The 15557-nt window shown below is 31.6% G+C and overlaps 2 protein-coding genes across 4 annotated transcripts in view; one reads left to right on the plus strand and one right to left on the minus strand.

Annotated features, from left to right (window-relative positions):
• LOC126854511 (uncharacterized) overlaps nucleotides 1–1658 on the plus strand; it is a 61542-nt gene extending 59884 nt beyond the window's left edge. For all 3 annotated transcript variants that reach the window (XM_050601357.1, XM_050601355.1, XM_050601358.1), the window contains one exon: nucleotides 1087–1658. In XM_050601357.1, coding sequence (XP_050457314.1) covers nucleotides 1087–1445 — 359 coding nt within the window. In that variant the 3' untranslated portion in view covers nucleotides 1446–1658. The remainder of the gene's footprint in view (nucleotides 1–1086) is intronic.
• A 1959-nt stretch (nucleotides 1659–3617) lies between these two features.
• On the minus strand, nucleotides 3618–8234 carry LOC126854516 (THO complex subunit 6 homolog). Its single transcript, XM_050601364.1, has 5 exons — nucleotides 7906–8234; nucleotides 7576–7803; nucleotides 6155–6322; nucleotides 5900–6062; nucleotides 3618–5439 (listed from the first exon to the last, which is right to left on the minus strand). The coding sequence occupies exons 1-5, from the start codon at nucleotides 8028–8030 to the stop codon at nucleotides 5119–5121; spliced, it is 1005 nt and encodes a 334-aa protein (XP_050457321.1). The 5' UTR covers nucleotides 8031–8234; the 3' UTR covers nucleotides 3618–5118.
• Nucleotides 8235–15557: the final 7323 nt, after the last annotated feature.

Here is a 15557-nt window from a genome sequence, read left to right on the forward strand (position 1 = left end):
TTGCTAAAAAAACGTATACAAGTAATCCGTCGTACATGCCTGCCGATACCGGCCTATCGCTTTCCAACGCGCTCATTAGCTCACATATTTTAACACATTGCTGACCGGCAACTTTTCTGAAAATTTACTTCATGTGCCCGGCTATTGTTTTGAAAGCGGTTGTGGAAGTAAAACAATATAAATAAACTTTAATAAATTATTTTAATTAATAACGCAAAAACTATTACGAATTTTGCAAAATGGTATAGGACTTTTCGACTCAGTTTGGCCCGAAGTATCTTCACACTTCGAGTGTGTCAAAATTTTTAGGACACCCTATATATATATATATATATATATATATATATATATATATATATATATATTATTAATATACAGGGTCCGGTCGAATAACATGTATAAATGGGCACAGGGTGATTTCTTATGAAAAAAATAAGAAAAAGAAATAGAATAAAATTTTTTTATTTGAGACTGTTTTCGAGAAAATTGAGTTTAAATATTCATTTTATTTAAATTTAATTTCGGGTAAGATATCATTCCCCGTGCGAGACGTATAACACTTGTTTCGATTGTAAACAATGCTTTGCGACCTCTACTATATTTTTTTATGTGAGCAATTAGTTTCTATTCAGCTATCAAAACAATGAGTTATACGAACAGAGAATATATTTCAACAGTTCTAATTAATAAGAATAAGAATAAATTTAATTAATAAAAATAAATTTAAATGTAATTAATAAAATGTAATTAATAAGAATAAATTTTTCTTGCTAAAATGTCTTTTTGTTCTTTCTTGAATCCTATAATTTTGAAATGTTGTTTACAATCAGTTTACAAGTGTTATATGTCGCACGAATGATATTTTACCGGAAATTGAATATAAATGCGGCATTGTTTTTTGTTTACAATCTATAAGAAACACTACTCTGATAGAGTTATTTGACAAAATTTTTTTTTGTCGACCTGTGTAATGAAATTAATTTATATATTTTTAATTTGATTCTACCCAAAATATATGCGAAAAGACTTGAAATATTTGATTTATTAATTTTCCAACTTTCCTATTTTATTTTTTTATTTTTCCAGGAAATATAACAGATACAGAGAAGTTACGAGACACCAGATCGGAATGCGGGGCAAACCGCGGGCATCAGAATGGTAAGGTCAGACGATGTATGAGAGACGCAGTGTCAGCATGCGGTGAGCGCAGTGTTGATCGGTTGTATCTGAGGGCAGCGGCAAACGCACGCACCAAGGGATCCCGGCACACATTGCTAATGATCAGAAGCGATTATGAGGCAGGATCCGCGAATGTTCTGACCGTCTCCAAAGGCGATGTAGTTGCTTTATTAAGCGACCATATAAGCGACTGGTTCTGGGTACGTTCTAGAGATGGGAGAGAGGGATTCATCCCTGCAGTTGTCGCTGGTCACGGCTTTCTTTGACTATTTTTTTTTTAATAAGATTTATTAACAATGGAAGATTTATTAACAATGGCGAACAGTCATGAAATTGTTCATGAAATTCACAAAAGAATTGCGCGCGCGCGTGTGTGTGTGTGCGCGCGTATCAACAGAACATATCAAATATCGTATTCTCGAAATAGTATATATTTTTATAATAATACTATAATTGCCAAATTATTATCCATTAATAAATCATTCCACATAACATGTAATATGAAGAATTGAATCCTTTTTGGAATATAATTGTAATTTATTATAATAAATAAATATTTAATATCTTCTATATTTTTAATTGTAATTTTAAAAAACAAAATTACAATTTCAGTATTTATTTTAATATAGTGTATATGAGTGTGTACGTTCTTATGTTCATTGAAAAAATATAGTTTAATAAAAAATATTAATACTTTTTTTATTAATTATTATCAAAGTATAAAATGTTTTTAAAATTATAAGAAATAATATGTATAATAATAATAATAATGTTAAATCAGAAACGTGTATAAAAATATTAAAAGTTTTATATAGGTTACATCCCAAGTAGAACACAAAAGTCATAATGATTAGGATATCATCATGACTTTATTTGTTACTGATAAAAAAATGACGTAAAAATGATCTAAAAATAAAAACAGAAAATCATTGTTATATGAAGGAATCTGTTTTTTACAGTTGAACTGACTGCACTAGTGCAGAGTTTATCTTTTTCTTTTCATATTGGAAAGAGAAAGGTAAGCTTTAAATTAGTGCAGCCAGTTCAGCTGTAAAGTACAGACTCAAGAATTTATCACAAAATCATCATAAAAAGTGTATCGATTGACGTCATAATGATTTTTTCTAAATTGACTTTAATGTCATCATGATCTTATTATGATTTTGTGTTCTACTTGGGATGTGGCAATTAGGAAAAGTGTTATCATAACTCATTGCTAAATATATTTATAGATTTATAAATTTTTTGTTATTACTCTACATTTTCGTAATTTTATTTTTGTACTTTCTTTTTCTTCTTTTTGTACTCTTTTATCAATATATATTTCTGATTATGCATACATAGGATAAAATTTTGCATACAATCAATTTAAAATGATTATATTCATTGTCAAATCATTATTGTTAAATTTATATCTTTTAATATTTTTACTTTTCTTTATTTAACTTTATATTTTAATGATGTAATAAATTGTGCTCCAGTGAAAAGAATAAAAGATAAAAATATCCTAATATCTCTTATAGAAATGAAAAAAGAAAATATTAATTAATAATTGCTGAAATAAATATTTGAGAATTACGCAGTTACTATTTTGAAGATATAATATTAGTTCGAGTTTTACAGCATAATCTAATTTTTCTCTTTTTTCTCTAATATATCACTCCCCTTAGCAAAATGTTAACAGTATGACGGCAGATTGGTAGCAGATTTAATCAAAATCTGTTAGCAAACTGACATCAACTGCGTTTGCATTCAGCTAATGTTTTGCCGGCAGAATCTGCTAATATAATAAGTCGACACATTGGCCGAAAAATTTGAACAGACTTTGTTGACATAACTTGGCGGCAGATTGGCGACAGAAACCAAGCAGAGTCTGCTAACATAATCTGCTGACAGATTGACAGCAGAAATCAAGCAGATTTTGCAGCTTCTAGATATTTATATAAAATGGACATTTAAATGGATTTAAACATTTAAAGAATCCCAAGTAACAAAATGACAATAAATTTTGGTCACAAAATAACATAAATAATTAAACATCCTAAATTAGGTTTCATGAAATCCAAAAATGATGTCAATAATCGATATATTACATTCACGGAACATCATTTTCTGTTTTTTGTATTAATAATATATAAATATATAATATTAATGTAATAAATATAGGAAAATTTAAATAATTTAATATACAATTAAAGATTTTATTTAATAGAATTTTTATTTTGTATCTTAGATTTCTATTTTATATCATAAATAATAACTAAATAATTTTGCTTATTCCAACAGAAGTTGTCCGAATAAGTGAAATCAGACATTTATCTGATTCACTTATTTACTTTCAAAAATCAGTTCAATATCTGAATTCCCTGTATGGAAATCGTATAAAAAATTGAACCGATAAAAATAATTATATATGTGTTAGCCGCATTTTGCAGGCTTCATATACGCTCATGACAAGAACTTATGAATACGAGATATAGAAAGTGAATACTGCGTCGCATAGCGGTAAACAAATAAACTACTATTTCAATAAATTATTGCAGATTCTGCTCGATTTATGCTGCCAATTTGCTGTCAGATTGCGCGTGCGCAGATCTTGCTCGGTTTTTGCTGCTAATCTGATATCACGTCATGTTAGCAAGCCCTGCTCGATTTCTGTTACCAATATGCCATCAAAATGTGTAGACTTGCTCGGTTTCTGCCGCCAATTTGACATCAAATTGCATTGCACAGATCCTGCTCACTTTCTGCTGCTAATCTGCTATAATAATTTTGTACAAATTCTGCTTGGTTTCTGTAAGTGATCTGTTGTCAAATTATGTCAGCAGGTTTTGTAATATTTCAGCTGATGTTCTGCTATCATTATTTGATATAACAGATTTTGTATACAGTCTGCAGTCTTTCTGCTGACAAAAATTTGTAGCAGACGTTTGACAAAATCTGTTTGAACAGACTTGGCTATCTGGGACTATGATAGAAAAAAATGTTTTTCATAGGCCTAGTTTACATCATGAAATCGTTAGTACGCGTATTAGGTTTGATACGCACTAAATGCTTTAGTATTGATGCATTTACATCGAACATGATTGAACGGAGTAAAGTAGAAAAATAACACGAATATAATTCATGTCGATTGCCTCTTAGTTACGTTTAGCATATAATATCAATTATTTTATTTTATGTTTCATGCTATATACTTTTCGAAACTCTAAGCTGTTTCATGCGTTTATATCATCATTTGCATCATTTGATACACGTATTAGTTTAATACGATACTCTTGCTTGGTACGTTCGTACTAACCAAGTTGATCCAGCTGCGTTTACATCATGCACACTAAATATTTAATACGAATTTGATACAAATATAGTACTTGATACGCATATTAAATGCACGATGTAAACTAGACCATATAATTAAATTTTATTCACAAAAGACATTTAATTTATATTTAGAACTGTTTAAACTGCAAGATGATTTGTTAATGCGTTAAAATTAATCATGCAAATTTAAACGAAATTATGTACATTTCAATTAATATTTTCAAATTCAATCAAATTATTACATTTACATTTTTCTTTGTACTTTCTTATATAATATGTATTTAAATGAAAAAAAAATCAAAACAAACTAGATGTATACTCTGGATTTGGAGAGAAGAAAAAAAGATAGAAATATAAAAAACGTTATCAAAGAAATAAATGCACAAGTAAATTAACTTTACCACAGAGAAAGAAATTGCGCAAATATACTTTGTATATATATGTACAAAAGAAGAATTGTGTCACATGTCAAAAAATATATATGTATATTTTATTAATATATTTATTACAAACAAAAAACGTATTGTGGCATTAATTATACCTGTTGTTCTATCCATCTAATTAATAAGAAATTAAAACCTTTTTATGATATCAAAAAATTTTGTAGTATTCTAAATATTACGCAAATTTAAGCGTCATTTCGCGATAATTGAAATTCGTACTGATATCGATACAATTCGAAGAACCAGCTGCACAGAGCACCTTATGTGGTGTTTCTTGATGTACTATACTATACACAGTGAGACTCGAGGTTGGTACTTTGGCCAGGACTTCACTCTGGTAAGTCATGTGATAAACATGGGCGGCCGCACCACCGGCAATCACGCGTTCCTCGTAGATTTCCGCCACATGTATCCCCTGATCAGCGAGATCAAAAATTGTTGCTGCCTCCATCGTTCGCATGTGCCATAATGATAGACTAGGTCCACCGCCACATAGCTAGAAATGAATAATTAATATAAGAATTAAAATTTTAAATTGAATGTATTTAAATGTGTATGTAGAGCATTGCAAAGAATATAATGTAGGCTACAGTTCTTTTTTATCTCTTTTTAATTAAATTACCCTATTTATTTTTAATATCATCTCGCTTTTTTTCTTTTTAAATTTATTTATTTATTTATTTTTTTATTATATTCTGTAATCATACAATTATAGATCTTTATCTAATAAAAATTTACCATCAATTATAATTATATTTTGGTTCTTTATCAATTATGTATCTATATTTTATAATTATATTTATATATTGCAATTTCTCAATTAAGAGTCAATTAAATATTTTCACAATTATCAATAGAGATTAAACTAAATTTTTATTTCATATAAATATGCAATTTAAAAAATTTTACATATACATTTACATATATTTTTTTCTTTTTTTTTTATTATTACATACCAACCAATCTTCCGTAAAATCTACTGCACCGATCCATTTTCCAAATCGCGGTCGAGCAACTTTATCTATTAAATGAGGCATTAATACATTAGTATTCTCTCTCTTACGCAAATCCCACAATCTTACAGAACCATCCTCACTGCAGGACGCAAGCTGATTATCCCTGAAATTGACAAAATAATTCTAAATTATTTAAAAATATAGTATATTATATACTTTCCTGCAAGTTTTTAGGTACAGATAAATGATAATTACATTATAGCAAGGCAGTGTATATAATCGGTGTGGCCTTGCATGCTTCTCAAAATTCTTCCATCATCCAAGTTTACAATATATATATTATTATCACCACAACCAGCATACAGTAAATTATTTGCTTTCGAGTATGCCATGTAATTTATATCTGGTTTATCATAACTATCCCTGAAAAAAAAAAGAAATCAAAACAGGCCAATAGTTAAAATAAATTATATTAGTTTTACATATAAATACTATATAAAAGCTATATTTATTTTATATATATATATATATATATATATATATATATATATATATATGATTTAATATTTATAATTATAATTATATAATTTTCGTTAATTTAAATTTGATAACTGTTTGCAATAAAAAACAAATCTATATACAGAATTCCATCAAAAGCCCTTTTATCTTTTAAAAAGATAAAAAAGATAAAGAATAACAAATATATAACACGTTAAATGATTCAGACTGAATTCTATTACAAACATAGTGGTTACTTCCAAAAGCTATTTGTGTTAACATACGAAGATGCATAAATTGTTTATAATAATTTTTTATAATGTGGATATTTCTATATGATGAAAAGTTGTAGCGCTGTTTGAAGTGACTGCCACACTATATGATATAATGTAATTTTATATATTATATGAATTTTATCAACTTGAAATATCGCATGCAACATCTACCTTTTCACTTTCTGCCCTGAGCTGTGACCAACTTCTGACTTGTGTATTAAAGATTGATATATATGTTGATCATGCTACTATTTGATCATAATACTCAATCCGTATGTCCGCCAGTTGGCCATATTGCAGGGCCAAAAATATGAAAAAGTAGACATTTTAAATCAATAAAATTCATATATATAAAATATTTACATTATATCATACATCACTGTATTAGTTTCAAATAGCATTACAACTTTAATCATATCAAAATATCCACATAATTATAATAAGATTATGATATAAGATTATGCATTCATTCGTTAACACATAATTCTTGGAAGCAACCTCTATGCTCACAATAGAGATTTAATTTGAATTTGAACCATTTGATATGATATATATTTGTTACAGTATATCTCTTTTAGTTTAAAAAATAAGAGTGTAGCTACTTTTGATGTAATAACATGTTTACATGTGTATACACATTAATAATTAATTATAAAATAACTTTACAATAATTTTATAATAATAATAGATAGTAAAAATTTATCATGTATTATTAACCATAATATATTATTTATGCTTTTTATGTTATTTATGCTTCTAATAATAATAGAAAAATGCATATTTTTTTCATCATTTTTGTATCATTTATAATTTTAATTTAGAAATATTTATGGAAAAATTTATGTAACATCGATAACTAAAATATATATTTTGTTTTAGTTGGATTCTTTCACTTTCACTTACTTATTAGCAGGAATTTGTATATTCCAAGAACTTTTACTCTTAGAGGTTTTATTCGACATAATTGTCTTCCAATCCCATCCTGATATTTCACCACGTGTTCCTATTACCAAGAAATTCTCAATGGAGAGCATGCATGCAATTTCCTGTTCGGGATGTGCAGCAAAACGATAATTAGGTCCTTGTAATTCATTATCCTCTATCTTGTTAGGACCTAAGATTTTTGATAAACTAAAAATTTAAGTTATAAATTGTTGTTAATCAAAAAAATAAATTGTTTATTTAATTTTATAAAAATATGAATGTAATATATATCGAAAAAGAATTACTTACTCAAATATTGATACGTCTCCATAAATATTGCCAGCCAAAAGATAATTTCCATCGGGAGAAAACGTTTGTGATAATACGGTATTATAAAGAAATTTTTTATCTAAAGTTTCCATCATCTTCTTCATAATATATCAATTGCTTTTCTATATAAAGCAAGATTATTCAAAACGAATTTCTAATTATTCTAACTGATTCTAAAGCGGGGAGCACACACTTTTGCATAAGCGCATAGCCATAAGCATAAAGAAATTGATTGGTCCACAAACATATGCCTAACGAAATGGACCAATCAATTCCTTATACTTATGGCTATGCATTTATGCAAAGTGTGTGTTCCCCGCTTAAAGCGGGGAGCACACACTTTTGCATAAGCGCATAACCATAAACATAAAGAAATTGATTGGTCCACAAATGTATGCATAAGAAAATGAACCAATCAATTTCCTTATGCTTATTGTTATGCGCTTATGCAAAAGTGTGTGCTCCCCGCTTAACATTTAATGAGCAGTGAAAAGCAGTAGCAGAGAAAAGCCTGAGAGCGGCCATCCCACCGGAAATAAGTTAGCGCTGAAAGTTCATATTTTTAAATAATAGTTTAAACGATTGCTCCCTAATTACTCCGTCAGAATCTACAATTGCTCCCATTTTTAAATTAATATTTTTTTAATATTTACAATAAACAAAATAAATTATTTTTACTCAAAAATATATTTTCAATAGTTTTTTGTAACTATATCCAGCATAAAACGATTGCTCCTTAATTGCTCCATATTGCTCCATCATTATTTTCATGATTTATTGCATTTTTTATCAAAAATTAACAAATTAATAATTTCCCAAGCGACGCCGCCACCATCTATCGGCTGTCTATTTCAACTACATGGCTCAGTAGCCAACAGCGAGAATATTCAAATATCTCAATAAGTTTAATCAACATTTCTTATTGATTTTTTGATAGAATGATTGCTCATTTCTTGCTCTATTATAAAATTCAAGATCACTCCACTTCTATAATTAATTCTTTATAATATTTTAATCATTTTTACTCAAAAACATATTTTCAATAGCTTTTTACAACTTTATCCAGCATAAAACGATTGCTTCTTAATTGCTTCATATTGCTTTATTATTATTTTTATGATTTATTGCATTTTTTATCAAAAATTAACAATTTGTATGTTGTTAGCTGACGACTAACACTTTTTTTAAATAATTATGTGCGAAATTAATTGTATTTCGTTTGTAGATAATTATAGTGCATTTATTTTTGTTTGTTAGTTTATAATTAAGTTTTAATTAATTATTTAAAGTTTGAAATATACCAAAGTTCATGCATGGACAGGAAGTACATTGTAAAGCAAGGTCCACCAAGCCTACCGGCGGGGCGAGTGCGGGAGGGGGGCCAAAGGCCCCTTTGCACCCTGTGTGTATGTGCGCATGCTCGCGCACGCGTGCTTTCTGTCCATGCATGTATTTTTGTATATTTCAAACTTTAAATAATTAATTAAAAATTAATTATGAATTAACAAACAAAAATAAATGCACTACAATTATCTACAAACGAAATACAATTGATTTCACATATAATTATTTTAAAAAAGTGTTAGTCGGCTAACATCATACGAATTGTTAATTTTTTATAAAAAATGCAATAAATAATAAAAATAATAATGGAGCAATATGAATCAACTAAAAAGCAATCGTTTTATGCTGGATATAGTTGCAAAAAACTATTTTTTTGAAAATATATTTTTGAGTAAAAATAATTTATTTTACGTTTTGTGTAAATATTTAAAAAAATATTAATTTTAAAATGGGAGCAATTGTGGATTCTGATGGAGCAATTAGGGAGCAATCGTTTAAACTATTATTTAAAAATATGAACTTCCAGCGCTAACTTACTTCCGGTGGCTATCCCGGCGTTTTTCGTACGATAGCTCTCAGTCCTCTACTCGGTCCTGTACAGCAGCGACTCTACGTCCACTTTACGACCGCTTGGAACTAAAAGACCATATCCAATTTCAGGGAGGATAAAACAGCCAGTTGATTCATTTCCGTGCTATGTCTACTTTTCAATTTTGGTTCATGTCTGAGCTACATCCACTTTCAATATTGTCGATAGGGTAGTACACTGATCGCTAGATAAAGAGAGATGATCACGCCATCTTCGTCTCTCTTTCATTGTGTATATATATAAGCGGGGAGCACACTATTGCATAAGCGCATAACTATAAGCATAAGGAAATTGATTGGTTCATTTTCTTACATGCATACATTTGTGGACCAATCAATTTCTTTATGTTTATGGTTATGCGCTTATGCAAAAGTGTGTGCTCCCCGCTATAGCCTCCATAAAAACACATGATCGACGTATTAAGCATAGCACACGGATGCTATTGTGGGATGAGATAACATCAGACAAGGAGCGATAATCGTATGCTATCCTTGTTTCTCTAGCGTATCGCTTTACGGACCGAAATACGGGTTGAAACTGAAAATGCTTTTTGGCCTCTCATTGCAGAAAGCAGTAACACAACAAGGCTAATAAGCACTCACTTTTTGCAAATTTTATACTTGCGTATATATATATATATATATATATATATATATATATATATATATATTGTGGAACGTTCCGCATATAAAAGTATTATTAAAGTAAATTTCGATAAAACAATTTTAGAAAAAAATAATTTTTATAAGATAATTTTTTACAATAAAATAATTCATTTTATATAATATTTTTGTTATCTCCATAAAGTGTTACGTACAATAAAATACATTTTTCATTTTACGTATTGTATAACTTATATCTATATTAAAAATTATTTTCCCCCTTTTTATTACATTTGAAATAAAAATATTGTAAACGTAAGAAGAATACAAGTATATAAAATAAGTAACGATTAAATTTGTCTTACTTCAAACACTATCAAGTAGCTAAATGGAAAGCGTTTGATTTTTTACGCCGCAGGTCTCAGTTTAAATCTCCCGATTTTGTCAAGAACTTTTTTTTATCTAAATTGTTTGCTCATATGCATTTAAAAATGCAATTATATGAAATAAAAGAAATTTTTAAAAATTATTTATTTTATATTTATAATGAAAAAAATTAATCAACAGCATTAGAATGTTTTAATGGTAATATTGATATTAATTTAATAGTAATATTAGAAAGTTTAATGTTAATTAAGTACAATAAATTTTTAATATGTTTAATATTAATAAAACAAATAATATATATAATATATATGTATATATATATATATATATATATATATATATATATATGTATATAAACACATATATCCTATAATATATGATCAATATGAAAAATTTTATCAACATTGTAAAACACAAATAAAAATAGATAATGTAAAAAATTAAAAATTCTGTATAAAGCAATTGTGCGCGAGTGAACGTGTGAAAGTGACGAGTCAGGAAAGAGTGAAATTAATATACAGAACTGTGAGCCACAAAACGTCTGTATTAAAAATAATAAATAGTTACAAGCGTTAATCGAGTCTAATTAATAATTAAACAGTACAATTCCCGCGAACGATGGGAAGCTCCGCGAGCGGCGGAGGGTTTCGCGAGCGACGGAAAAAATTTGTAGCAAATATTCGCAAGCTACAAATATTCTCAGAAACGCGTAAATTCGCGAATCATAAGCGATGGTGTGTAAAGAAAAGCGAGCTTCTTTAACTTTACAAAGCGAACGTACAAAAATTCACACACTTTCACGGAAAAATCTCGATCGAGTGCGAGCGGCGGTCCCCAGAGAGGGCTTATATACTGTCGTGAATTCGAAAAGTTCTAGAATTTTCGAGAGGCAATTTTTTAAACACTCGGGACAACTATAATAATGATTTGCAATAATAAAACTAAAAATGTTGTATTTTTCTCTCTCTCGGGTGACCGCTGCAAGGCCCGCAGCGATATCATATCGATGCCGCGTGGCCTCTCGTGATTTGCTGTGCGAGACTGGCATAGCGCGATCTAATAGGTGCTCTGTTTGAGCCGGCAGCGAACGCGCTAAATTTAAGGCGCGCTTGAGCTGCTCATTATTGCAGCGCCGAGAATTCGCGCAGTTAGTTGCTTGCATATGCGAGCATTGAGTTCGATTTCGAACACAATGTACGTATTAATATCAATTTACTTTATAAATTATATTATTTTACAAATTATATTATATTATATTAATATTAAATTATATTATATTAATATTAAATTATATTATATTAATATTAAATTATATTATATTAATACATATTTTTTATAACATTTAGTTTTAGGTTATACGTATAATATTACCTAAAAAATAACTGAATATTTCATTAATTATAAGAATAATAACATTTACATATATAAATATATATATATATATATATATATATAACTTGTACTCAAATAATTATTAACAAAAATTTTAATAGATAGATAGATAGATAGATAATTTATTGAATCTCCTTACATAGGATTACAAACTTTTACTTACAGCTATCTTAACACTAGCTTACAACTAACTTAATTCTAACTTACATTACTTAATCTCTAACTATCTCTAAACTACCTATACATGCACACAACGCTATTTGCCCTACTCCAGCTTGGGACCTCCGCTTCCGGCTCATATTATATATCCAATCCTTTCACACCTCTCATTCACACATCCCACATCAGTCCTCTCTCTCTTGCCCACTCTCTCTCTCTCTCTCTCTCTCTCTCTCTCTTTCTCTCTGTCCTTCTCTATCCCGTCCATTTTCTACTCTTCCATTTCAATCTCCCATTCCATCATCCTCCTATCCTTCTCTCCCACCTTTCTCCACCTGCCCTCCACCATCTTTCCCACATGCTTCCATGTTTCCTCCTTCTTCCCACATATCTTCATTTCCTTCCTCTCTTCATCCTTCCATTACCAGTTCCTTTCCTTCCATTATCCTCTCCATTCCTTGCATCCACTCTCCTTCCATCTTCCATTCCTATTCTATCCATTTTTACCTTCTATCCTTTCCAACGTTCTTTCTTATCCATCTCTGTCCTTTTCCATCAACAGATCCTTCCATCTTTTGCTTCTACCTCCACCATGCCCATACCTCTGTCTTCAATGAACCCATATCTTTCTTCTTCCCACTTCGATAAATCCTTTTTCCTCTTACTCCTCTCCCTCAACTTTTCCCAACACCTCCTCGCAATCCCACTCCTCTTTCTCCAACCTTTTCTCGAACCCCGACGCCCTTCTCCCGGCCCTCCTTCTTAACTTCTCCCTCTGCAATTCCTCCCTTATCATATAGTCCGGTGTTCCCCACCTCATTCCTAACACCCATCTTAAATACCTTTCCTGTACTTCCCTCTCCTATCCAATTCTACCATACCCCATCACCGTCCACCAGTTCATAAGGTCATATTTCTTCCCAATCGTTCTTATTCCTTCCCAATCCCCATCTGACCCATTACTTCCATCCTTAACTTATCTCTTATCTGTGCTTTCTGTCCTCCATTCCTCTGCATTACATAACCCCAATACGAAAATTCTTTTACCTTCTCTATCACCTTCCCTTTCCACTTCCAGCTTACCTTCTTTTCTCTCTCTCCTCCTTTCCTAAACCTTAATATTGTTGACTTCCCTACATTTAACTCCAATCCCTTCTCTTCCAGGTAACCCTCTAACCTCTCAATGATACTCCTCATCCCATCCTACTCCTCCGCGATCAAAACCACATCATCTGCGTATGCCAAGGTATAAATCTTCATCCCCCCTAACTTAACCCCTCCCCATCCTCCTCTACTCATTACCTCTTCCATGTCAGACGTTACCAAATTGAATAAGTGGGGGCTCAATAGGCACCCCTGCCTTACTCACCTTCCTGTCCAAAATCCTGTTCCCAAATCCTCTCCCCTTCTTACCCTATTTCTAATCTCCCTTAAAATATCCTCGCTCCTTCTGACCAGCCCTTCTCTCACCCCCCTCACTCTCATAGCTTCCACCAATTTTCTCCTATCCACCGAATCAAAAGTTGCTTTAAGATCTATGAAAAACTAATTTTCCTTTCTTCTTGCTCAACTGCCCATTCACTAAATAATTCAGTACAAATATGTTGTCCATTGTCCCTAACCCTTTCTTTTAACCCGTCTGGTTCTGCGGTATCAATCTTTTTTTCTCCACCTCATCGCTCAATCTACTTGCCAGCACTGGCGGCGTCACCCTTATAAAGCGTTCGGTCATCCACAGCCCTCTATCTCTTCCTCCCTTCCATCCCCTCCTTTCATATTCCACATCATCCACTCCATCCATTCCTCTATCCTATCCATTCCATCCCCTTCCATTCCATTCCTATCTCTTCCATCCTCCTATCCATTCCTTCATTCCTATCTCTCCATCCACTTCCACTCCCTCCTCTCCATTTCCATTCCATCCACTCCTCTATTATTCCATTCCATCCATCCTCCTCCTTCCCTATTCCATCTCCCTCCATTCCATTCCATTCCTCCTTCCCTCTTCCTTCCCATCTATCCTTTATTCTCCTTCCTTCCATTTTCCATCCTCTCCTTTCTCTCCACTCCTCAGCTCTCTTCTTCTTGTCCATCCATCTCTCTATTCCACCATCCATCTTTCTTCCTCTTCCATCCATCCATCCATTTTCTCATTCCTTCCATTTCCTTCCTTCCACCTCCACCATTTTACTCGTCCTTCCTTTCCATCTTCTCCCCTTCCATTCCAGACTATGTCCATTCCATCCATCTTCCATCTATCTCCATTTCCCCTGTCCATTCCTCATCTCCATCTCCATTCATCCATTGATATTGTCCACCCACTTTTCTATCCATCCTCCACTTCCTTCATCCTTGTTAATTCTTTTGTCCTTCCATTCTTCCTTCTTCCCTCCCTTCCATCCTCTTCCATCCTTCCTCCATCCTCCATCCTCATCTTTCTTCCTCCACCATTCCATTCCTTCCTTGTCCATTCCACCTCTCCATTCCTTCCACCTCCATTTTGTCCATCCACCTTCCATTTCCTTCCTTTCCTTCCTTCCTTCCATTCCTATTCCTATCCCTCCATTACCTCCCCTTCTTATTTTCTCCTCTTCATTAATTATCCATCCTATCCAAATCCTTTCCATGTCCATCCATCCCAAGTTTCTCTCATCACACCACATCCACTCCTCCACTTCTCTCCAAGTCTCTTCCTTATTTCTTATTCCATTCCATTCCAAACTACCTCCATCCTTTCTTCTATCCCCTTCCATTCCATCCTTCCTTCCTCATCCATCCATTTCCATCTATTCCTATTCCATATCCTTCCTTCCTTCTCCTCCCTATCCCTTCCATCTCTTCCTTTCCTTCCATCCATCCATTCCTTTCCAGTTTCTTCTTATTCCAGACCTCTTCTTTGATCCATTTTCCATATCATCATTTCCTTCCACTCTCTCCACCTCTTTCCGATCTTCGCCTTGACTCCAATACTACCGAATAATTCTTCCACCGTCGCCCTTCTCCTCCCTTCTTTTACCTCCATTTCTTTGATCAATACGTTTCTCCTTCTTTCCTCTCTTTCCCTCTTTTCCATTCTAATTTCCATCTCTTTTCTATCCTATTCCTACTCCACTTCCTTCCCTCCTTACCATCTTCATTCCTTCTCCTTCTCCATCTCA

Source organism: Cataglyphis hispanica, chromosome 14 (genome assembly GCF_021464435.1).
Source record: "Cataglyphis hispanica isolate Lineage 1 chromosome 14, ULB_Chis1_1.0, whole genome shotgun sequence".
Lineage (NCBI taxonomy): Eukaryota > Metazoa > Arthropoda > Insecta > Hymenoptera > Formicidae > Cataglyphis > Cataglyphis hispanica.